We start from the raw sequence: 26,172 nt of genomic DNA, 5'->3' as shown, positions 1-26,172 counted from the left end.
CACCAAAGCAGCTTTTTTCATGATTGTGTTTTTTATGGGAATTACTTATTTAGAGAAACCCCAGTTTGCCGTGAACAGGTTCTAAAAAATTGTTATTGTTACACTTTGTGATAATCTAGCAAAGCCGCATTTATAATATATCTACTCAGAGATATAGAGATTAAAAACGTCACCCCGCCACAAAACACACGGCAGACTCATAATAACTCTTTATCGCAAAATATCTATGCCGTAATATACGTTACTGTCAGTTTCCAGTGAAATATTCCTGTTTGAGGGTCATAACCGTGCATTACGATGCTGGATAATAAACATAGCCGGACAGGAAAAGAACAGTGTGCCACAGCTACATGTGCTATTGGCAATACAAGCTTTCAACATGAGGATATTTATTGGACATTGTTGAGTGCTGAGGAACACGGATAATGGTTAATGTTACTTGGTCCTTCCGAGCGGGTCCTGCAAGATTAGCACTTCCGCGTCTTTAGTACCGAGACCAGGAAAAGTCATAAAATTTTCCGTGGTAAATCAAATCATGTTTTGAGAGGTGATGATGATTCTGCCAATTAGCTGAGGTTGGACTGGGGAGAATTACCACTGTCTATTACACACGGTCCATTCCTAAGATCTATAGCATCCTCTGATGTGGCAATCTCCAAACATGACTAAATGTGATAAGAAATGAATTATACTATTGATGAGGTCCTTAACAAGGCAATAACCGCACTCCCCAGTCAATAATTATTACGATAAGAATATCTTTATTACGGAAATGCAGACTACAGCAAAAATCCCGGCACCAAAACAATACCCAGTGGTGTAATTGCCTTTGTCTGGAATTATAGTTTTCATTAAACGGAATGCTGCATGTTATTGATTGTTTAAATAAGACTTGATATCTTCCGGTTTCCAAGCACTGTGAAATTGCAAGGCATTGTAATATTCCAAAGCGCTATTGTGCGTGTTCATCAACGTTATAAGATTCACGCTATAGCGAGTCAAGGACTATTGGACCACAATAAGTGCCGTATCTAAATTGACTAATTTTCCGGGGTTAGAGCGCAGGCAAATAAAGCAGAGTGCCGCCTCCTTCCTTATGACCGCATCTATCGTGTGAAAAGAAAGGAGGGGGAATCAAAGACTCGTGCTTTGTTTATCAAATTAAATCAGGTGTGGTCGCACGCCGAGAGTTTTATACCACCGGTTCTGGTTGAGTTAATGTCTTATTTCTGCTGTCTCCGCGACTGTTGAGTTGGGATTCTCCTTCTGATTCCTCCACACATGATGCGTGCTCTGAGATCTGTTGATGGGCATTAACTAGGTTATAACCAAAATACTGGTTCTAAGCTAATTCAAGTAAGACCAGATCTGTGTGCAAGCACATTATCTGACCTTATGACTTCCAGAAAGGGCTGATCTTGAATTTGGATGGTTTGTGAAGACCCCATCAAGTTCTAGTTGGGAGTCTTTATGGAAGAAATGCTCCTCCTCAACCTCTTCAGCTTTAATCTGTGGTAGAAGAAAATTTTAATTTTATGAAATAAGAGCTGGGTTCTTATGTGATATGAATCGTATAAGATTAATTGATTACCTGCTCTATGGGGAGATCCACCTTAATAGTTTCATCTTCTAGGACCTCAGATGCTGTTACTGTCTCTTTTCTTTTATTGGTGGCTTTGAAGACACTTTTCTCTAAGGAGAGGGATATGTCACAATACATGGTGATGCTTGGTTCTTGATACAGTAAAAGGGGCCAATCACACCAAACGTGTTTTAAACGTTTGGAAACGCAAGGCCCACTTTAAAAAAGAACAGTGTGCCGCAGCTTTTTATATTGCTAGGCAACTAGCGAGGCAGCTGCCCTGTCAATCAAATATCCCAGCATATCCACATGTACAAAGTCATCATTTACAACTAATCCATGGGTAGCATTAAAATTTTTTTTTAAATATATTTATTTATTGATATATTTGTTTAAAGCGAAACATTCAATTATTTAACAGGCTACAGGTGAAGCAGCTCTTTATGCCTTCTAACGTCTCATAATTGGTCCTCATTTTTGTCCAAGAGACTCAATAATAATCTTTTATATTTTAATCCTTTCATTTTTCATATTTAAAAACGTTTGTGTGCTGCTGCGCATCCATGGGTGTGATCACTGATCTATATAAATGACTGGATTGCGCATAGAACGCTTGACGTAACCGAGTGAGGTGAAGCCAAGGCAGAGTTCGAGCCGCCATCTTGGTATACCCAACCGGCAGAGAGCGCCATTGACTTCCATTCAAAATCATGATCAAAATGTACCCGCTTTACAGCGTATCAGTTACATAAGGTTAATTTTTAGGATATGTGTACGTTAATTATTTGTTAATTCTGGTGTTATTTGCAATGTTTATGTTTTAATCGGGCAGGATAATTGATTTATAAAAAACCATTAAGATGAGTGTGTCTGTTGCATTTGTTAATGACACGGGTATAAAAAAAGTTTTGTTTGACATTCAGCTACACTGTGACAGTCAGCGTAATTTCTCTAAATAAGTTTAGGTAACATGTAAGTTTAGATAACATAATTACAAAACTAGCAAATTATTGCATGCACATACGGTACAAAGCATGATTATTTATTTAGATTTCAGAATGAGCACGTTTATTGTCATTAATAATAAATATGCTGCGGTATGTCTGCTGATCTGATACTGTAATAAAGATGAATGTATAATAACTGTTTAAAACGCAAATTGTACAACTTTCAGTAAATAACTATTTACATGCCTTGGACTTTTGTGTTGTAATAATGTACATGGTAACTTCACATATAAAAACGAAGACGAGTAAAGTGATGTTTTATCATTAAAATCTGATAACGTCCATTGATTTAATAGAACGTTTGGGTATACCAATATGGCGGCGCAGTGGCTTCACAAGTGTGACGTCATGCGCAATCCAGTCATTTATATAGATCAGTGGGTGTGATACATGTCATCCCGTTTATAGGCGCATATCACTAATGCACTCATTAACAAAAACAATCTTGCACCATTGACTTAAGACTTTAGTCCAGGTTTTAGTTGGTCAATGGTGTAGTCTATTTTAGTTGCCTCAAAATTGCAACGCACCAACAATGTGCCTGAACACACCTCATTGTCAGACCAGAACGCCCATGGTCGCAAAATTGGGCACGAATGCATTTGATATTTAAACAACGTGGCTCTAAAATGATAATTGCGCCGGGTTGACACTAGCAAAAGACACTTGCGTTGCGCATTGCACCGGGTGATGATAGGAACCATTATATAAATGATATTAAAGCAACATACATTTTTATGTTTCTTTAACTTCCCCTTGTTTCACAGACGTGGCTTAAGGCTAGTCCTAGACTAAAACTCATCTTTGAGCTGTCTCAACTGAAAATAACTTGCATGACAGATATAAATAGGTCAGTGCCATTGATTTGTCTCAAGTAACACAGTGACGTCTTTTTCTAAGCCATGTTTATTAAAGATGCTTAAGCATCTTAATATAACTAAGGCCTAGTCCTGATTTAGCTTAACCTTGTATGTGAAACCAGGCCCTTAACAAATTAAGTTACTTCAACTTCAACTTATTTTACACAGTATGTCAACTTAAAACAAGTCAAAACTTAAAATAGTATAATTCTACCCAGTCTCATGAAATTACGTACCTATAGTCACATAATTTTTTTATTATTTTTCGTGATACTGTCACGAATTTCCGCTTTTTTCGTGATCGTATCACGAATTTCTGTTTATGTCGTTGTCCCATATTGGTTACTCAACTGATTTTTCCTATTTTCAAACCATTGTTGCTTCGGTTTAGGGTTAGATTGGGTGTTTTTGTTAGGATGTCACTTTAAGAATTGGTTTATAAAAAAATTCAGATTTATTTTTTATATTTCTGATTTTTAAACCATTGTCGCCTGGTGTTAAGGTTAGAGTTGGGTTTGGGTAAGGATGTCATTTTATGTAAATCTAACCCTAAACCGAAGCAACAATGGTAAGAAAATAGAACAAAACAGTTGAGTAACCAATACATGACAATGACACATAAACAGAAATTCATGATAAGATCACTAAAAAATTTTAGAAATTTGTGACAGTATCTCGAAAAAGAATCAAAAAATTACATGACTATAGGTACGTAATTTCGTGATACTGGGCTGGTTAAATTGACTTGCTTAACCAAGATGTTTTAATGCTGCATTTTTTTTACAGTGCAGGACTTTTTTTAAACATAATAGCACTTTCAATTTCATATGGTGTAAAAACTTAAAAGAATTTAAAGTTTAAAAATGTAAAGTTTATTCAATGACTCTGAATCGTAACAGAGTACTTTCAGGCTGGTCTTTGAGGGAAACACTTAGGGACATAAGAACCTGGTAAACCTCAATCCATATAAGATGGTACTGAAAATGGACAGGCCCTCTGTTAAGACACACTACAAATCAATTAATGTTAGTTACAAAACGTTCAATACTGTATCTTCTCTCAACCGTAGACCATTACCATAGACAAAGGAGCCTGTCTGAAGAAAGAACATCTTGTTTTTGCAGACCAGACATGAGGGTTAAAGTGATAAACACTCTTCAGAATTACCCAGAACACTTCACTTTACATCAAATCAAGTCTGTTCGAGCTCAACGATTCACAAAGCATTAAATAGGCTTTTTTGATCCTGAGACGAAAACTGAATTGGTGGCAGGCATTGACATTCAAAGGAAAGACAATCTGCGCTAATGATAGGCTGACAGCAGATGCACTTCTTTTCCAATAGGTGACGTGATTGGCTGTTGCATCCATGACAAGTTTAATTATTCCCGGCAGCCCCTGATATATTTAAAGTGCCCGTATTATGAAAAACTAACTTTTTCTGGGTTTTGGGGTGTTCATTTGTGTCTCTGATGCTCCCACACGCATACAAACTTGGAAAAAAATCCATCCATGCTGTTTTGAGTGAGATATAGGTTTCTGAATGTCCTTTGCCTTGAGTCTCAGATTGCGCTAGTTAAAACTCAGCTCCGTTGTGACGTAACAAACCGTTTCGTCACATTCAGTTTGAATTTTCCCGCCCACCACCCCACTCGCAGGTCTCCACCCACCAGGTAGCTAGAGAGCACAGAGCAGTCACACCCTCTATGCTGTTATCATGTCTCACGGAAACAACAGCAATTTGGATATTATCAGAGCCATGGATATGGCTCTGGATATTATGGATTATACTCCCGCCTACTTTTAAAAGCAAAGTTTTAACGCGTGGTTATTGGAACCCGGAGTAATCTTATATACAGTGTGTTACCGAAATGTGATGTAAACAACAGACTATCACAGACTATAACAGACGGTCACTATGTATCTATATTTCACGGATTATACGCATTTGTGGACAAAAATGGTCATTGAATGTATTTTATTGGACTTTCATGGATCATTCACACATCTGAAACAGACTGGATTCGATTCGCGATCGTTGTATCAACAAAAAAAGGTAAGAAGTCATGTTATATTTTGCATGTTGTCATCTTCGGTCACAAAATACAACATAAGAGCATCTATATCTCAAAACAGAGATCATACATTGATGCTAATCCCGTAAATTATACCTTTTTAAATGTATAGTGATGTTAAAATTGTTTAAGTTAGGCTATTTGCAGGCTAGATAGTTTGCAGCGTGGTTTCGAAAGTTAAAAAAAATATTTAACGGCTATATTTTACAATTCTACAAGAACTAAGTAATAGTGCTTTGCCAAACTATAAGTGTTTTGCCAAACTAACCGAGACCGGGCCTTACCGCCCCGGCTTTTCTGACGAGGCTAAACCCCCGAGCATCTAATAACTGTTACGGTCCGGACCTCCCGCTAGCTTCTAGCAATTAGCACGTGGTCCACAAGCAGTATACATCCCCCGCCGGGTCTTAATTTCTGTAATTTGCGATAATAATGCGTTTGAAAATGTTTTCTAACGGGAATATGTTAGCATTGTCCTGGGAAAACGAGTTTATTGTTGAAACTGCTACATCACAATTTACGCTGGAATCTTTGTGTGTCATGATGAGTTTGACACACCGAGACCGGGCCTTACCGCCCCGGCATTTCTGATGAGGCTAACCCCCGAGCCTCTAATAACTGTAATGGTCCGGACCTCCCGCTAGCTTCTAGCAATTAGCACACGGTCCACAAGCAGTATACATCCCCCGCCGGGTCTTAATTTCTGTAATTTGCGAAAATAATGCGTTTGAAAATGTTTTATAACTGGAATATGTTAGTATTGTCCAGGGAAAACGCGTTTATTGTTGAGACTGCTACATCACAATTTACTCTGGAATCATTGTGTGTCATGAGTTTCTTCTCCTGTAGTGTAACGTTACTTATTAGTGATACTTTTCTGCATGATTTGTCTGTTGGCAACATAAACCGTTAATAATAATAATAATAATATATAAAATAATAACACAGTATGGTCTGTACTGCTCACGATATCACTATGCACGCGCACATGACGTTAGTAGTGGGGCGTGATCAAAGGAGCAGCAGCTCATAAATATGTAAGACTAGCTCAAAACGGCACAATCTGAACTGCCCTGAAACAGACGCTACTAGAGATGGGTAACAATCTTTTCCTACAAGCTATTTCGAGCAAACAACTTTTGAAACATGCTTTATGGAACTCATACACCTATTTAACTTGTGGAAAAGCTATCATAATATGGGCACTTTAAAAATAGGTTTCTTGTTGTATTTGTTTATTTATTTATTTATTCAGTTTCTGCCATTAGGGATGACAGGAATTTCTATCACATTGGATATGATCAAGTGTCCGTAGTAGATATGAGCCTTCATCCACAGGCTTTTATATTGTAAGCATGGCTTCAGACACACAGTCCGACGCTAATGTGAGTTCGACGCGAGCGAGGAGAAACTCAACTCCATCAAAAGGACTGCTGGCTCGGCTCTTATGTGTAAAGTAATGGCAGCTATGGAGTGCCGGCAATTACTCATTGAATGACCTCATGGCATGTAAAAGACACAATGCAGTGATAACTATTGCTTAGTTTATACAGTACTGTGTACAGAAGCGTCATGTCCATTCACAAGTGCTTCCCTCAGCATATCAAGTGGATTTATCTTTAGTAGAGTGACAGCATAAATGTACACCAAACACAACAAAACATAAACTACACAGTATACACTAGCTGAAAACAAAAAAAAAAATATATATATATATATATACTGTATAAATATGTGACCTGTGCTGATAAATTTTTTTTCGGAATGTGCAGTCTATTTTTGAGCTACAGCCAAATGATAAATGTACAAAAATAAGTACATTAACCGCTTGTCTTGCGATAAGACATGAAAACGATCAATAATTTATGCAAATATAAGGCCAGAAGGATGTTGTGATTTACTAAAGATGCGCAGTGGATAAGTAGCGCTGAAAAGGTGTGGTCTAGTTATTTTTGCATTGACCTTATTGCATATGCATTTCTAGGAGTTTCCCTTTCAGACGCAACATTTTTGGGAGAAGAATATTTAAATGATTCATGCAACGCAATTTACTAATGTTTGCAAGTGTGTTGTGCATAAAAAAGCATGTCTTAAATTAGTTTGAGCTTGAAATGGCATCATAGAGAGCGTGTGATCAACCCATTCTCACCAAGATGCGTACAAATGACACGCAGTGTGATTATCGTGCAATAGATACGCCAAAATTCCGATTTTGCGTGCATATGATACGCCAGTCCTTCCCATTCACTTATATGGCGAATCGTTTCGTGACGTTTTATTTATTGTTTTCTCATTTGTTTTCTGTTTTTTAAACCATTTTCGCTTGGGTTTAGGGTTAGATTTCACATTTGTTTAAGCAGGTTATTTAATATAGGGTTTCTCTAAGTTTTTATCTATATTTAAGCCATGGTCGCTTGGAGTTGGGGTTAGAGTTGGGGTTTGGGTTAGGATGTCATTTTTATATAACAAAAAGTTGTTCTAACCCTAAACCCAAGCGAAAATGGTAAAAAAAACAGAAAACAAATGAGAAAACAATAAATAAAACGTCACGAAACAATTCGCCATATAAGTGAATGGGAAGGACTGGCGTATCATATGCACGCAAAATCGGAATTTGGCGTATCTATTGCACGATAATCACACTGCGTGTCATTTGTACGCTTTTTGGTGAGAATGGGTTGGTGTGATACAAGGCAGAGGATTTTTTTAACATGTAACAGTTTATTTGGGAATGCCAGAGGAACATAATATTCAAACTTATTACACGGCTCTCTGGAATGCTTGATTCTGATTGGTCAGTTGAGACATTTGCAGGTTCGTTCTTTTCAAATAATAACCGCTCCAAAGTAATAACGCATAGCCGGTACTACTTGTACGATTAAAATCGCTCCGCGACAATAAAGATTACTGTTTGGCGCCATCTTGTGACAAACACTTGACAACCACAATTAAGAATGGATTTTGACATTAATTTTAACATGTATGGAAAAAACAAAACATTTAAACAGTGGATAGAAGAACGAACAACGACAAGACATAGAGAGCTTACTGAGACTGAACTTGACAAAATAGAGCATGACAGCTACAAAGCCAACACACAAAAAATACAGAATGGGCATTAAAACTTCTCAAAGACTGGCTAAAAGAGAAAAAAATGGAGACAGATTCGCGTCGGGTCCTGATCACACTGTCGGGGCTTATATCCCGATAAATACTGGCTGCCTCTACATTATCCCTTACATATTATTTGCCAAGCCATGTTATTTTTTATTTGCTGAAGTAAATAAATGAGGAGTCACTAGGACACGTCACACAATACCAGACTTTTCAAAACTTATTGTATACCTTCATATACTATTAGTATACAGTGCTACGCAAAAGTCCAACGTGATCTCATGACAATACGTGTGTATTTTTACATTTCAGTGTGGTTGTACCATACGTACTGTACATTTACTTACGTTTAAAACACAATGAATCGTATAATTTTGATGTTTTGACAGGACTAATACATAAATTATCTATGTATTTACAGCTTTTCAAACATACAAATTTGTACGTAAGTTATTCCTACTCATAAATATTAAAATCGCAGGCATTGGCATTTCTTACTCATATTATTGATATGTTTTCAGTCATATTTTCTGACTTATTTATTCAAGACAGTTTACCCATTTACCTAATGAAATGATTATGATATTCAGAGAATTTCACAATATTGAACATTTTAAAACTTTAAAATGAATATAATTTCTGTATTTATTTAACTATTTTTTAATATTTAGTTCCTTTGCCATGACACACAAAAATGCGTTTTCTAAATTATTTAAATAAACTGTTTTGCTTAGGACTGGAGTGGCTTAAAATATCTTTTAAATGCTATATTGTTACTATTGTTACCAAAATGTTCCTAAACAAATCTGTCCGTTACGTTGCATAATATAAAAAGAATATATTACGTATTTTAAAAAAAATTATATAAAAAGTGTTTGGGTTTAGGTGGTTAAGGTGGTAACATATCACTAAAATGGTTAAATGGAAATTATACAGCAATCTTTATGGAATGAAAGATACGTAAATGTTTTACGTTTTTTAGCTGTAAAAACTTAATAATGCTATGCTTAAATGTTGTAAATACGTCTACATTGTACGTTTTAGCATCTATTTAAAAGTACAAAAAAATAAGTTTTTTATTTTTGAAAGTTACGTGTAAATACTACACTGTAAAAAAAATCCGTAGAAATTACAATGTTATTGCAGCTGGGTTGCCGGTAATTTACCGTAGATTTAAATTTATGTTATTTACTGGCAAGAGTTTGTTCAAAGTTAAATAATTTTTAAATATTAACAAGTCTTTATCTGTACAGAATAAAACTATACAATAACAGCCTCATGCAAAGCATTCTGGGAAACAGAAATCCTCATCAACCTTTTTCAGTTTTTTGCTTCAGATTTTGTTTCCCAGAATGTTTTGCTTGATGCTGTTTTTTAGTTTTACTCTGTAAAGACAAAGACTTGTAAATGTTTAATGTTCATTTAACTTTGAACAAAATGTTGCCAGTAAATAACATAAATTTAAATCTACGGTAAATTACCGGCAACCCAGCTGCAATTTCTACGGATTTTTTTTACAGTGTACGTATTAACAGTGAGACCAGATTGAAAAGTCTTAGGCCACCATAGATTTTATGTTTTGCAATGAAAAATAATACCTCGTCCAAAATAACACATTTTATAGTTTTGCTACGTGAAGAGACCTTTTGCAGCCAATAGCTTAAATTGTATTTTTTATATAGTTCACAAATTGCTCAGTAACGTTAGCTCAGTGTAGTTTTTGATATGCTTTAACTATGATCTGAACTAAGGTTATCTACTTGTTGTTCATTTTGCTTGTTTTCAGAAATAAACTACTCTAAAAGGACTGTTATTATTGATTCTTTGAGGAGTTTACAAAAAGTAAAAAAAAATCCACGAAAACTGTATGGTTATGTTGTTACTGCTAAAACAGTCAATATAGTTATTTCCCAGTCTCTTTATTAAAATACAACCAAAAGATACAGGAAATGTGAATGCAGTTAAAAAAATAACAGTATAAAATCATAAGCTACACTATCAGAAAAAAAATTCAAAAAAGGGTCCCAAGCTTTCACTGGGGCAGCACCATTTAAAAAAGTTTAGGTACAGTACAGATATGTACACATTTGGTACCAATATGTACTTTTGAGGTACTAATATGCACTCTTAACAACAGAAACTCTTTGAGACCAAAGTTTACTTTTTCAAGGGTACTGCCACAGTGACAGCTTGGAACCATTTTTTTTTTCTCTCTGACAGTGTACATGTAGCATGAACTTGCAGGGTCTTTTAAACACAAATTTAATTAAATTCTAAAAATCTAAATCTAAATCTAATCTACATAAAATATGAAATGCTATATTAGGACTGAGCCCTTAAAAAATAAATTAATTCAATAAAAGATAAAGTTTTATGTTGCTTCTAACAGTGTAGAAAAAATATGTTATGCAGGCAGCACATGTTATCAATAAAAGAATAAAGGTGGCATCAAAACCTAAAGTTTTGATAGAAGACTCTACAGAACAGAAACGTGGGAGAGACTGAAAATATGAAAGCAAAATCACACAGAGACAAACAGAGAGAATAAGAGAGAGTGATTTCTCATGAATAACTTATGAACATTTTGATTACCTATCAGAAAAACAATGGAAACATTTTGTTTTCTCTAGCAAAGCTAACGGCACGCTTGCATACGTTTTAAACAAAACGGCCTGATTAAATTTATCTATGATTTAAAGCCCTCCACAACATTTGAGTCCATGCTGAGCTTTAATATTCCTCTCACAGGACTGTCTTGTATCCAAGAATGAGAGCGTATTTCCCTAATGTACGTGGGCTTTAGAGAACATCCTGTCAATTCAAAGCAATTTCTAGCGGACGCCCGAACTATATGCTTGTGCAAGTGTACAACATCTCTCAGAGCATTTGCCACTTTCATTCCTTTAATCAAAACTGCCTTGAAATCACAAAAAAGAGAGAAAGATCGGAGAAAGTACAATAAGAACAGTACAAAAACACAAGCTACGTTGCCCATGGCGATTATGCAAAATGCCTGTATCTATAGAAGCAACAGAATGGAAATGTATAAACTCCAGGGAAATAGAAAAAAACTATTGTGTCATCAGTTTGATACACTTACCCGCTGTACTGAAGAGGCCTGGGATTTTAGAAGCCTGCCTGGGCTGTCTGGCTTGATCCGAACTTCTGGCATAAAAAACTGAGTCGTTGTCCACTTCTGGTTTTGTAAACTACAGAGTTGAAAAGAAAGCAATCTTCAAATAAAGACCATACACTGCTTTGATTCGATCTGATGCTTAAAGTGTGCCTACAATCCGCTTATAACAAGAAACAACTGCGTTTCGAGCACAACTCGGTCTTCCGCTCTTTTTCACATTTTCCATTGACCTCAATTTTTCATGACCTGATATGCTTTGTAGCTCCCCAGCGACCGGCACAGTATTGAATTCATCTGGTTCCAATACATCCCATGCACTACCTATCAATCACCAGAGAGCACAGCAAACTAATCATTTATTGATGAAACACGGCAGCCATGAATTTCTAACTGCAATAGTCTTATTTATCAAGCCAGATCAAACAATGAGGGTCCAAACAAGCTTTAAAAAAAAGATTGAAGAGAATAACTTATTCTTAGGGAGACAGCAGACGCTTATTGATGATAAAAAGCACTTGGGGAAGAGAGAAAGAGAGACAGGAAGATGAGTTCAGGATGATGCTTTGACAGCAGGATGCATGTCTGAATTAATACTCCCACAAAAGGTAATTTTCTTCCAGCAGCCCGTGTATGCCTACCATTGGGAGCAAGGTGAGCAATTTCTGGCACAGTGAGGAAAAGAAAAGGCTTAATGCATTTTTCGCTAGTTCTTGCCACTGTTAGTTGGCTCCATAGAGAGGCAGCTTGGGGGTACTTCACTGATCTCAGTCTTACACTGGTACACACTTCGGGCAGTGGTTTTGCTAGCATACTACCACGGGGTCTGGGGAATAGCCGAATGTGTGTTACTCTCGCTTGCTTTTTGAAAAGCAAACTCTGCCTAGCATTCGTTTGAATTTGACTAGCAGTCGGTGGGCAAGGAGAACCCCCCTCCAAAAAAAACAGCACCAGGCAAAACTTATGCATCGTACACACCAAACGCGGGGCATCGTGTTACTCGCTCTAGATTACTCACGGGATTTTACTTCGTGTCATGCGAATTTTTCGCTCAAGTTGAATATTTTCAACTTGGGTGAAGACGCATTTGAGACTAATAGCGAGTGTTTTCGCGGCAAACACGCCGCCTGTATTGTGTCATTTGCATCACCCCACGCAGGGACGCATCTAACCATGCTTTGCAGTGACTTTGTATGTAATCTACTCACGCAAATCGCTGAACTCACGGTTGGAATGAACCCTGCATTAGACCGGCAAGTTCGATTCAAGTTCGAATGAGACACAGCCATCTTTTTTACCGTATACATACTGGGAACTATATTCTAAGAAGGCGAAGCACTGCTCCTTGGGTGGAGTGATTTGCTCGCAGCACTTAAGAAGACCCGTGATGAGGAGCAGAGAGTTCACACAAAGTGTTACGCTAATCCCTCCGCCCAAGTAGCATTCGCCTTCTGAGAATATAGTTTCCAGTATGTATACGTTAAAAGGGGCCATGGCATGAAAATCTGACTTTTTCAATATTTAAGTGGGTTCCCAGTGCTTCTATCAACCTAGAAAATGTGAAAAAGATCAACTCAGTAACTTAGTTTTGGTAACCCATTCTCTGCAAGCAATTGAAAAATGAGGTAATTGAAATTTGGCTCTCCTTATGATGTCATAAGGAGATCTTATTATAATAATACTGCCCCTTAATCTGCACTATCCAACTACGACACAGCCATTTAGTGCAGAGAGAGAAAGAGAAAATAATTAACAGCGCAATTGAGATTAATTTGCAACAAACCACCATCATTACTAATCAGTGTTTAAATTTCATCCACTCATTTGCATTTTAAAGGACACACCCAAAACAGCACATTTTTGCTCACACCTACAAAGTGTAAACTTTCACATGTTACAATAAATTATCTATATGGTATTTTGAGGTAAAACTTCACATGTGTACTCTGGACACCAAAGATTTATTTTACATCTTAAAAAGTCTTGTGACATGGCACCTTTAAAAGATGGTTGTGTCTCATATAACCTTGTTATTTGTACACGCTGTGACTATACAAATCACAACATATAAATAGGAAAATGTTGGCGTTATTTTGTCACTTATTGAAAGCAGTATGCTAGCTGGAGCCATTTACTTCCAGTCATTGTGCTAAGCTAGGCTAGCGATGGGTGTGTCAGACAGAGTTACTTAGGGGCTGTTTACACTTGGTATCAAGATGTGTTTTCATCGATCGGATCACAAGTGGACTAGAGAAACACATCACGTTTACAACTGGTATTTAAATCTGTCTCTTTTGTCCACTTTCGACCGCTTTTGTCCTGAATACTGTGAGGGGGCTGGTGGGCGAGTCTCTCTGCTGCCATTCAAACGCAAGCGGGATTAATTAAGAGTTTATATGGACGAAAACTAATATTAAGTAAACATAAAGTAAACATGCTGCACAGTGTTTTGTACGTGTGTATGTAAGAGCTTTCTTTGAATTTTCAGCGCAATTGATGAAATATGATCGCGCAACTTTCACACTTTCAAAACTAAATCAGACGCTTTAGTGTTTTTAATAAAAGGCAAAAAATAGCGCTGTTCATGGTGTGTTCACGGCAGAAGTCAGAAAAATACGTAAAACCTGAGTCTAGTACCTCAGATTAGATAAATGGGCGGAGAGAAGGCGGTCGCGTGTGGCTGTTCGAACATATTCAACCACATGTGCGTTTACACCACAAAAGCAATCCGATCGAAAGGGGTTTCGACTACCTCTGAATGTGGTTGAAAGTGGTCGAAAGTGGACGCGTTCAAAAAGTTTTGAACACCGTTTACACCTGGCATTAACATCGTCCACTTGTGATCCAATCGACGAAAACGCATGTTAATGCCAAGTGTAAACAGCCTCTAAGATAAAAAGAGTATGTATGGACTTATCTAACACTGTGGGATACGGTGAATAAGCTAAAGTGCCAAAAAGTCGGCGTGTTCCTTTAAAACTTGGAGGGTAAATATGATCTAAAATCAGACTTATTGAAGTTTACGCTGAAAACCACTGGGCAGAAAATTCAAGAATGAAAGAGATGGAAAATAAAATACAAAGCTATGAAAGTGAACTGTTAAAAGTTCAGTTTTCATCTAGTCCAAACTTCAGACGTCACACCTATGGCCCGCTCACTGACCGTTTAATGACATTGCACACAAAACTGCCAAGAACTGTTTGAAAACTGATAGCTCAAGTTCCTAGCAGCCAGGATGCATTATAGTCCATTATAGTTGTGTTTAAATGATGCACGGTTTATTTCAAATGGTTGAAATATGTACCCAAGCTATCACTGGGGCTGTACCCTTTTAAAAAGTACAGCTTTGCACCTAAAGAATTCATATTAGTACCTCAGACGTACACATTGGTACCAAAAAGAGCTTATAAGTGCCTCGAAGATACATCATGGTATCTTAAAAGGTATATATAAATGATATGTATTATATGTATGTGTGTGTGGTTAAATATACATAATAATTACACACAATACACACACATATATTATTAAAAAAATCACTTTTATCGCCATTAATCTTTGCCCAGCACTAATTAGGACATTTTTAAGTGACATCTAGGGTACATATTTTGATCATTTTTTCCAATAGTATATAAAAATGAAAATTTAAAATATATTTGTGTGTAGTTTTTTTTACTTTTTGGTTGTACAGTATACAGAAAACAATTAAGACTTTAAAAATACTTACACTGTAAAAAAAACTTTGTTGCCTTAAGATTTTTTGTTAAATCAACTCAGATTTACAAGTCAAGTCAACAGAAATTAGTTGTCACAACTTTTAAAATATAGTTGAGAAAAGTCAACTTAAATTTATAAGTTATAACAACTGACTTGTAGTTGTAACAACTCATCTCTAGGCAAGATAAATAATAGTAAGTTGAAATGACTTGTAAATCTGAGTTGATTCAACAAAAAATTTTAAGGCAGCAAAGTATTTTTTTACAGTGTAATATTTTAATAATTCCTTAATCACAAGTCTATGAAGATTTTGCCCATTTCATTTTTTTTTTTTTTTTTTTGCATAGTTGGTTATAGGCTGGCACTACTTTATATTTAAATGACATGTAAAAACTTAACTAACCATCATTTTTTATTTGTCACATTATTCATGTCTATAAAGACAGTTTGAGGTAAAATATGCTGTGGTATGGATCATACTTCCATAATTTAAAGGTCTGGCTGCTTAATTTTCATTTAACCCATGAACTTGGAGGTGGAAAGTCCGAAGTAAGTGTGTAAGGGGCCCAATAAACACTTAAAATAATCCAGGAACAGATTACAGTGTCCTTTACACTTAGCCGAAGCACGAAACTGTAGTGTAAGCTGGGGGAGGGTACCATCCATCAAGACGGATGTGATAATGACTCTGAATTCAGGCGCGGAGGACCCCCGCTGTCCCCTGTCTAGTCCCCCTGCCTGGGCAGAACAGGCCTGACAGTGAGCAGCTGGATGGGTGTCTCTACCGATCCCCTCATGAAACCAATGCGTCTTCAAAACAGGAAGCAACCCTAGAGACAGCAATGGCTTTGAAGCAAACAAGTCAAAGGAGATATGAGCAGAAAGCTTCACCTTGCAGTTCAATGGCATGGGTCTGGCACAGACTTACTCCACCTTAATAGATGTCATGGACATGGATGTGTGGGACAGGGGGCGGTGATCATCTCTGTCACTACTACACTTTCCACCCAACTCAACATGTTGACACCTCATTCAACATTTGTTCAACCAATGGCAGCAATGGCAATCGTTTTCATCTGCCTGTGCGTTACAAGCTCTATCCCATTGAGATTTTCAGTAACGCGCAGGCCCTTATGTGCGGTTAACGTGATAATAAAATATATGGTTAAACATACTGTATCGACTGCTTTGGGAAGCGGAGACTTTCCGGATTCAATTTCATTATCAAAATGTTTACTTTCTAATGCAACATGACATCATTGGCTAATGTAGGCTGAAAAAAGGATGAAGATTTTATAGTGGTGAATGGGGAAAGCCAAAGCTGAGCCTTTGTCTCCCTCATCTGGTACAAAAGGAATCTGTAGAAATTATGGTGAACTGAATTTTTTTGATGGCTGACAATTTTATCCAATGCGATTTGCAGTGACTTACAAGATTTACATTTTATCGGTAGTTTTAGGATTGAACCCATGACCTTTTGCCTTACTAACACAATTGATTCACATGAACACTGAGCGATTTATTATAAAAGATATTCTAAAGGGGGAATATGTGACCCCTAAAGGGTTTGTTTTTCCTGTGTACAAATGCACATTACAGGTAAATGTAAACAGATTACGAAAGTACACCTTGGAATTTCATGACACTTTGATGAGACTTTGATTGCTATTCCATCTTCATTCTATCCGAGATAATTGGACACTTTCTTCAAATTATTTCCTCCACTCAATAAAGCCGATGAAGCATGAGAAATCAATTAGAGAATAACACTGCACGGAGCAACCACAAGAGCTTTCCCTTCTTACATCAACAGGCAAAAGCGAAACCGTCATTTCTCTTATTTACAATAGCTAGATGTCTCAGACTTCATTTCGGAGAGCTTTTACTCCCAGTCCACCAAGTGTGTATTTTCTCCCCATCGTTTATTTGCCAGGTCTAGCTTTATTGTAGTCTGGCCAGTCCCAAAGCATCAAGCAAAAACTCACCATATCACAAAACAATTTATCCTCATTCTGTAGATACAGGGGAGGGTTTCGTCGCCTTCCCCCGGTGAGGGAGCTCGGCTCTCACTTGATCGAGTAACACAAACTGTGAGCACTGGGACAGTTTGAAAAAAGAGAGGTGAGGGGAACTCAATACCTTCTATAGACAGTGATTGATGAGGTGAAGGTATCTACTCCCAGCTCACTCTGCCACAGATCGGCCTGATTGGAGGTATTGAGATTCTGTGATGGTAACGTACAATACCTCTCAACATCCAATCTGATCTTCAACTCTAATGAACAGTAGAGAATTTATATCGGTCCCAAATTCTCTCACTAACATGAATTGTTCAGGGGGAAGGGGTGGGTGCTTATCAAGATAAATGAACAATGAGATATTTTCATAAGACAACTTGAGGTTACATGTTGCACCCCCCATGCCAAAACATGCTCATCACATTAAATTAGCATTTTAGGTGGAGGTTCGCATTATATAATCACAAGTCATTCGATAAAAAGACTACACTGTAAAAAGTGAAAACTTCAAACATACTTCAATTGGTAACTTTTTAACTTATATTTTTAAGTAAAAAACTTTGTTAAAAATTTAAGTTGAAAAAAGTCTAGGTGTGACCAATTGAAGTTAAAGTTGATCCAACTTTTCACTTTTTACCATGTGTTATGTATATATGTATATTACTTACTGATTCTCTGTCCTGTTTTCCTCTTTTTAGTGCTGGAAGAATGTCACCAGTGATCCTAGAGCGGGAAGAAAAAACACTGAAGCTAGTCAGGAAATAGTAATGAAATGAACTAAAAGTTAATATTATTATCAAAGGTACATACTGGTACCAAATACTCTATATTACACTCTCAGAGAAAAGGTTCATAAAAGTACAAAAGTTGTCCCTGGGGTGGTACCTTTTCAAAAAGTACACTTTTCTACCACATCTACCTTTAAGTCTTCACTGGTCCACTTAGAGCTGAAAACCCGAGGTCCGACCCGAGCGAATTCGGGTCTTAAAGTTCCACATGTGCCTCTGACACAAGTTGGTTATAATATTAGCAGCATCGGGTCTCGGGTAATTTAAAATTAATGTGTTTTGCTGAACGGACCCAAGACGACCCGCATGTGTACATCAAAGTCCTTTTCAAAACTCTCCTCTGTTTGCCAAGAGCGCTTGCGACATTGTGTGGCTGGTCGTAGGTTAATTTTCTTTGAGACACAAGTCACAATTTTTTTGCAATTTTAACAGTTACCTTGGTGTCATCGTCAGAAAACAAAGTAAAATAAATGGAGCAGCGGGCCAAATTGGTTGTACGGCCACTGGGGTTTCTTTCTGTCTGACTGCTGCGTGCGGGGCTGCAGACTGCACAAACGTTGGTGCAGTTTACATTCGGGTCCAGTCAGGTTAAAAAAATTGCCACTGGTTCGGGTCGGACTCGGGTCTGATTTTCTCGTGTTTGTCTCTGGTCGGGTCTTTCTTTAAAAATATATATATTTACGCACGCCAGGTTCGGGTAAAAGGTGATTCGGGTAATTTCGGGTCGGGTATACTTCTTTGGACCCGAAAAGATCTCTACCTCTAAGGGGGTGTGTACACCAAGGCATTTACGCATGCGGGTAATACACTAGGGAATGTTTTCAATGGTTTCCAATGAAAGTGCCACGCTTTTCAAAAATGCCAGCAGCAGGCGCTCAGCGTTTTTCAGCACTTGGCGCTGAGCGCCTTGAGTTGAAAAATTGTTAACTCGGGGGGGAAATGCTCAGCTCATCAATGTCACTTTTCACTCGAACATTCAATCACAGTGGAGGAGGGATAGGACAAGTACCACAACAACCAACCGGTGCATCACACAACAACTGATAAACAGAAATACCAAAACCTCAGCTGAAAAAACGCGGGCAGCGCCCACAGTTGGCATCTGCCTGGCGCTTTTTTAGTCACGTCTAAATGTTTTGGTGTACATGCCCCCTAAAGTACACGCTGGTACCCAAGAAGTACATACTGGTACCTTAAAGGTACATATCTGTACCTAAATGGTAAAAAATTAGGAACTTTTTAACTCTTTTTTTTTTTTTTACAAAAAAAGTTGCCAGCCCCAGCATTTTTATGATTTTCACAAAAGTTAAAAGCCTTCCAGAAAATGTTCTTCATTAAATATATATAAACATACAATATATCAAACTAAAGAACATACAGTACCCTCTGCTTTTAAACAAAAAAAGTTTCAACCTACAACATTTGTTCTCTTTTTATCAAATAAAATCAAAATATGGGTAGGTTTATAAAAATTTTTTTTGCAAAAAATCTGAGATAATTGCATTTTTGTGAATGACTTCTGATAGAAATTCTATTCAAAGCGATGAACAAAACGCGCTGCGTCAGAAATGTTTGGGGGAAGGGGTTGCTTCCGGGTTTGATAAGTTGGGTAATACACTCTCAAAAATAAAGGTACAAAACTGTACCTTTTCTGTCGCTGGGGCTGTACCCTTTCGAAAAGTACAGCTTTGCACCTAAAGATTTCATTTTAGTACCTCAGAAGTACATTCTGGGACCAAAGAGAGCTTATTAGTACATCAAAAATACATATTAGTATCTCAAAGGTACATATTGGTACTAAATGTTTACATATCTGTACCTAATGCTCCATACAATTTTAAAGGGTTCTGCCCCACTGACAGCTAGGGTACATATTTTGACTTCTTTCTAACAATGTAGGTCCTTAAGGTACGGTAATCTACCCAAAATTGTATTCTGTTTTGTATTCCTGTAAAGGTACCAAACGGAAACTAAGGGTACAGCCCCAGTGACAGAAAAGGTACAGTATTGTACCTTTATTTCTGACAGTGTAGTGGTATTGCGGATTTCTGGAAAAACACGTCATTGGCAGCAATGGCAGGGAAGCGTTTTCTCTTAATTGACGAGTTAACTTAAAAAAGGCGGCGAAAGAGTTAAAAGGTGCCGTCCCAGTGACAAAAAGTTACAACTTTTGTACCTTTTTTCTAAAATTGTAGGACCTCAAAAGTACATATTGGTAGCAATGTGAACATAGATAGTACATATTCGGACCTTTTTAATGCTGCTTGAGACCGTTTTTTTTTTTATATATTTCTGTTTTCTTTTTACCGTGTATTCAGGATTTACACCTTATAAGACTTTGCATTCCGTGGTTGAAAAAATCATGAGGGTGATAACTGAATTTTCTATAACTGATAACTAAAGACAACGAATATCTGTAAACAAGAATGTATCACTACATTTGTTTTGTCTCATACTCTTACACGTTAGGCAGGTCATGGATTACTCCTTTGCTCGGAACCAGCTGATAATATGGCAAATGCTGAAACCTCTCTGCCCCAACAGCAACATAATAGTGAGTGCTCTGCAGCTCACATGCCCCACGTAAACGTTTCCCATTCAGCGTGCACAGTCTGAAAGAAATGTGGTACAACTGCTTAACATTTTCCAAGGTTTACACTGCAAATGATCATGAATGTAGCACATACCCATGTACAGCTCCAGTGCGAAGGTGAACTTTCTCGGTCACCATAGCCAATACGTTTTCCCAGCTGGCCAGTGTGTGTTTTGGTATCAGCACCCGTGCTGGTGGAGCCAAGATCTCTCCATTTGTTAAAACACTACAAAACATAACGACATTTGCCATTGAATGGGTCTTTACAGATATTTTAACATTCAATGAAAATTAACAGCATGTGGGAAAATAAATAAATAAATAAAGCAATAAATCAGAGAAATATGTCTGATTTTACCATTAGACAGTAATACTTGACTTAAAGAATTAGACTTTGCTATAGCCTGAAGGCCTGCCATTGAAGAATTCCAATAGGGAGACATTAAAACAAGGCTCACTTGATGGTGCACGGCTCATTACTGATTCTCTTCCAGCGAGCTGGGACAATTATTCTGCTGTGAACTACAGGTCGGATCTGCAGTGAAGACAAAATGAAAGAGACCCCGCTGAGCATGACTGACAATAACTGCTCATTTAGAGCACTCAGACATCTGGTATTCCTCCATCAGCTTTCTTAAATACTATGTCGGTTGTTGTTCAAATGGAAACAAGAAGCTGCAAGGGTGACAAAGAGTGCCATAACTTTACACAGAGTAGATTTTTTTATAATCATTGCTCTCTGGTCTTTGAGGGTCAGGGAAAGGTTGCACTGTATAAACAAATGTTGAAGCTGCTTTGAAAAACTTTGAAAAGGTCACACCGACTCGATTTAAATGGCATTTTGGCAATGTAGCGATTGTATCATGCTGAATATGCTATACACGTTCCCTGTTCCTGAAAGTACATCGCCCTGCAGAATTTAACTACATCTGTAATCAAACACACCTGAACCAACAAGTCAAAATCTTTGGGGTTGCTTGATTTTACAGGCAGATGTGTCAGAGAATGGTTGAAACTCAACTCCTAGACGGTGAATGGCTACAGCAGGAGTGATCGCTCCTGTGCTAATCTGTGCCATGATAATACACCATCTGTCAGTATCTGAGAACTGAAACAACTAAGTACATATTTGTACTACTATCAGTATATCCAAATAAGCATGAAACTTTTATTCTAGAAATGTTATTTATTAAGAAACTTTGCAATTAACAGCCAAATTTGTAACCCCGTCTGAAGTCTCATGATCAAATTTTGAGATTAGGAGCATTAGAGTTTGATTTCACTCACTATTTCACTTTAATTTCAATTTTCGACCTTACTCAGTCAATATTAAAGGGCCCATATAATACAAAATCCACTTTTACAAGGTGTTTGAACATTAATGTGTATTGGCAGTCTGTGAACACAACTACCCTACGATGAAAAAAATCCACCCACTTCTCCCTTTTTAATATCCATTAAACAAGAGCAGTCTCATTAGAGATGCTGTTTTGATTCTCTTTTTAATGTTAGTGTGTTAATTCAGATAAAGGTAATATTGTTCACAGATCTCAGATCTATTTTTGACTGAAAGCAGTAGCTCATTTGCATTTAAAGGTCACATATTATTAAATTATGAGGCAGTTTCACGGACAGGGCTTATTCTAGTCCCAGACTAAAATGCATGTTTGAGCTGCTTTAATTTAAAAACATCTTCCCCATACTAGTTTTAACATATATTAGTGACATTGTTTTGTCTTACGGGCAGTTTATATTTTGCATCTAAAATCGCGCAGAAAATGCGACCGTTGGTTGGTTCTTGTCACATGACCTGCACTTGCGGTATTCTGAAAAGTTGAAATGTTTTAACTTGATGCAGTGCGTACGCGCCTGGAAAAAACGAGCGCATGTCGCTTCCGTTATGAGCACGCATAACGCGCGCCTAAATTTGAAATAACGAACTTGAGCCCGCAAAATACGCGATATGTGAACCGCCCCTTAAGATGCATACCTGTAGTGTTAATTGTAATATATGTTTGTAGCAACTTCTTAAATGTCCTAATATAAGTAAGGCCTTGGCCCAGTTGCATAAAGCACTTTAAGTTTTTCTCTTACGTACTGTATGACACTTAAGGGGTAAATTCCCCTTACCCAAGAGAATAATTTCAGGGTGTTGTATACAGTATAATCCCTTAAACGGTTCCTTTAAGTAAGGGTAATCGTTAAGTGTTTCAGATTTGTCGTTATAAAATACTATTGTTGCCATGGAGACGCAACAGAAAAAACTTAAGGGTTTACTTAAGGGAAAATAACACTTAAGGGGCTTTAGCGGCAGTTCACATTTCAGGTCTAAAACTGAGCGGAAAACGCGATCGTCCGTTGGTTCTTGTCACATGACCTAAAAAGTTGAAATGTTTTTAACTCGATGCGGTGCAGACACGGCTGGAAAAAAACGAGCCCGTCACACCGTGTGCGCATCACGACTGCGCCACTTTCATTCTGAGCCTGCATACCGCGCGCGCCTACATTTGAAATATCGAACTTGAGCTCACAAAAGACCCGAAATGTGAATCGCCCCTTATGCAACCGGGCCCTGGTTTTGGATTAAGCTAAACCCTGAATGGAAAATCGCCCCTATGCAATATAAGTCTTAGGTGTGTCCAGAATGTTTCTGAGAAGTTTCACAATACCCCACAGATCATTTATTATAGCATATCCAAAGTGTCCTTTTTGAGTGGGAGCAAAAACTTTTTGTGTGTGTGCCTTTAAATGCAAATGAGTTATTGCTCTTCCTTCCCTTACCAAAAGAGATGCTTTGGTTAAAATAGATCTGATTTAGCAGAGAATCACAAAAAAATAGCAGACAGCGTCCTTGGGGCAGAAACTGGTAAAACAGGACTGTCAGTCAGTGGCCGTGGGCGGGGTTTTAGCAGTGTGACATCACATTGCTAAAAGAATCAAAACAGCATGTCTAATGAGACTGCTTTGGTTTATTGGGATTAAAAAATATTTTCATTGTAGGGTGCTTGTGTTCACAAACTGCTAACACACATTTATGTCCAAACACCTTGTAAAAGTGGATTTTGTATAATAGGTGCCCTTTAAAGGTACACACAACAGCTCCTTTGGCTTCCACCCAAATTTTGGACATGTTATTATAAAAGATCTGTGGGGTATTTTGAGATGAAACTTCACAGACACATTTCAGACACACCTGAGACTTATATTACATCTTGTAAAATGGGCATAATATTGGCCCTTCAGAGATATCAAGGTAATATTTACACAGAATGTTCTTTACATTAGGATGATTTTATGTATAAGTGAATCACTAAATGCGACTTAAGATGGGTTTTCATATAGACAGGGTCACATATTAATATTAATTTCACTTTATTAATAACTGTTTAGTAAATCGAATCGCTTTTTATTTAACCAAGAAGTCCCTTGAGACTGCATCTCTTTTTCGATGGAGACCGAAAACATTTATTTGGACACTGACATCTAACCTAATGGATGCAGATGCTTCCAAAGACTGCCTCATACATGACAATTTATAATAGAGCGAAACAGCTGACTCAAATAGAGGTTTACAGTCAAATCAATACATATGTTCAAATCACGTTTTCAGCAATAATAAAACAAGAGTCATGAAATCAGTCAACCGCCACACTCTCTGGAAACCTAAGAGTGATATTTTCTAAGAGAGACGTATCGATCAGTGTCAATTACTGAAAAATGTACAGTAGGAGGAGAAATTGCAATAATAATCGATCATATGTTATGTTATGTTGCTTTTTTCTGATGTACAGATTTGGCACATACAGTAACAAGAGCTATCATAAACCCGTTTCGTTCTGAAGATGTGTATTCAATACCAACAAGGATAGACAATCGTTGCATTATTTCTATGAACTACAACGAGTCTTACCAGTTCACTCTTCTTCTTTTCAGCTTTCTGTGTTGTTATGTGATGATAGCTGTCAAAGGAAATACAGAATTATAAAACCATAAGCATAGGCCAGCTGTTAATGTCTCATTAGCATACCATTAAAAAACAGTAGTCTATTTAAAATCATATCCATGTATCAAGATTCCCTGAGGTCATATAAAACAATAACATTGACGTGTATTTACTCTCTGTAAATGAAGCACATAATTAACATTATATAGGCTACTATATGTATGAATAAACTTACTCGAGCTTTTTTAACTTCTCTGTTCCGGCTGCCACATATATCTCTCCATGTACCAGTTGCTCCAAATCCACCACCCTTTGACCTTCTTTAAGGGTGTAAATGTTTCGCACTGCCCCAAAAGGGGCCGTGATAACTCGCGTGACGGTGTTCAGAAAGCTGTCAAATGTTGATGATTGACGTTGATTGACGACAAACCGGCGGCCGGGGTAAAAAGCATCTCCGTTTCTGAATATAACTATGGTTTTGGTTGGTGGGGTTGTTGAGCGTGACCCCCGACCGATCGACATTGTCAGCTAAAAGTAAGAGAGAAAAAACTGAACGAAACTTCTTTTAGTTACAACAAGTAAAAGTTAAAGCTGCTCGAGTCGTTTGCTGCTTCCGTGCGCAGGCGATAGTGAGATGCTGTTTAGATGGGTTTCCATAGAAACAGAGGAAAATGGAGAGTCGCTGAAAATGGCACATTTTCGCCAAGCAAATTTTACATTTAAATATGTTAACAAGAATCACAATTTTTCTTATTTTTTAATTTGCTGTTTAGTTAAAAATGCCCTTTGTTGTATTTTAATTTGCTCTGAAGTAACTTGAGATTTACCGTCACAAGCTCCTATTTAGGTTAGACACGCTAATCGATTAAATTTTAATCAGTGTAGCCTATTACTTACTCATGTGGTATTGTATTCATGTTTTTCAAAAATATCAGTTTCATGTACAGTGCCCAAACCTAATAACCTATTTTTCCAGTAGGCTAATTGTTTTGTTTAGGCTACTGTTCAATTTGCAAATGTGAACGTTTGTGGCCACTTATAATAACATTTAGCAGATCACATTATCTGTCATCTGGTCTAATGGGCTACACAAGGTTGATGTTTGAAAATTCAGGCCTTTAATGAAATTCAACCCACCTTTTGTCGTTAAAGATTTATGAATACATGTGTACGCGTACAGATTATCAGTTCGTCACAAATTAATTAGATTTGTGCCTGGTGTTTTATTATTCTCCATGTGTAGTCAAATCCAGAACGGTTTGACATTGCAGAAGAGCAAAGAACTCCACATACCCTACAGATGTAGAGCCAGCCGTGGTCACTAGAGGGAGCCAATGTACAA

At 37.4% G+C, this 26,172-nt stretch overlaps 1 protein-coding gene across 1 annotated transcript; it reads right to left on the bottom strand.

The window, feature by feature from the left end:
* Window positions 1-840: 840 nt before the first annotated feature.
* Window positions 841-25,352, bottom strand: LOC135778079 (doublecortin domain-containing protein 2C). The gene is made up of 10 exons (XM_065288481.2): window positions 25,066-25,352; window positions 24,798-24,846; window positions 21,346-21,422; window positions 20,982-21,113; window positions 20,757-20,906; window positions 18,175-18,229; window positions 11,739-11,847; window positions 1,592-1,692; window positions 1,393-1,509; window positions 841-1,300 (listed from the first exon to the last, which is right to left on the bottom strand). The coding sequence occupies exons 1-10, from the start codon at window positions 25,350-25,352 to the stop codon at window positions 1,193-1,195; spliced, it is 1,185 nt and encodes a 394-aa protein (XP_065144553.2). The 3' UTR covers window positions 841-1,192.
* Window positions 25,353-26,172: the final 820 nt, after the last annotated feature.

The sequence above is a fragment of the Paramisgurnus dabryanus genome, chromosome 17 (genome assembly GCF_030506205.2).
Source record: "Paramisgurnus dabryanus chromosome 17, PD_genome_1.1, whole genome shotgun sequence".
Classification (NCBI taxonomy): Eukaryota; Metazoa; Chordata; class Actinopteri; order Cypriniformes; family Cobitidae; genus Paramisgurnus; species Paramisgurnus dabryanus.
Note: the sequence above shows the minus strand (reverse complement) of the source record. Positions and strands in the feature narration are given on the sequence as shown.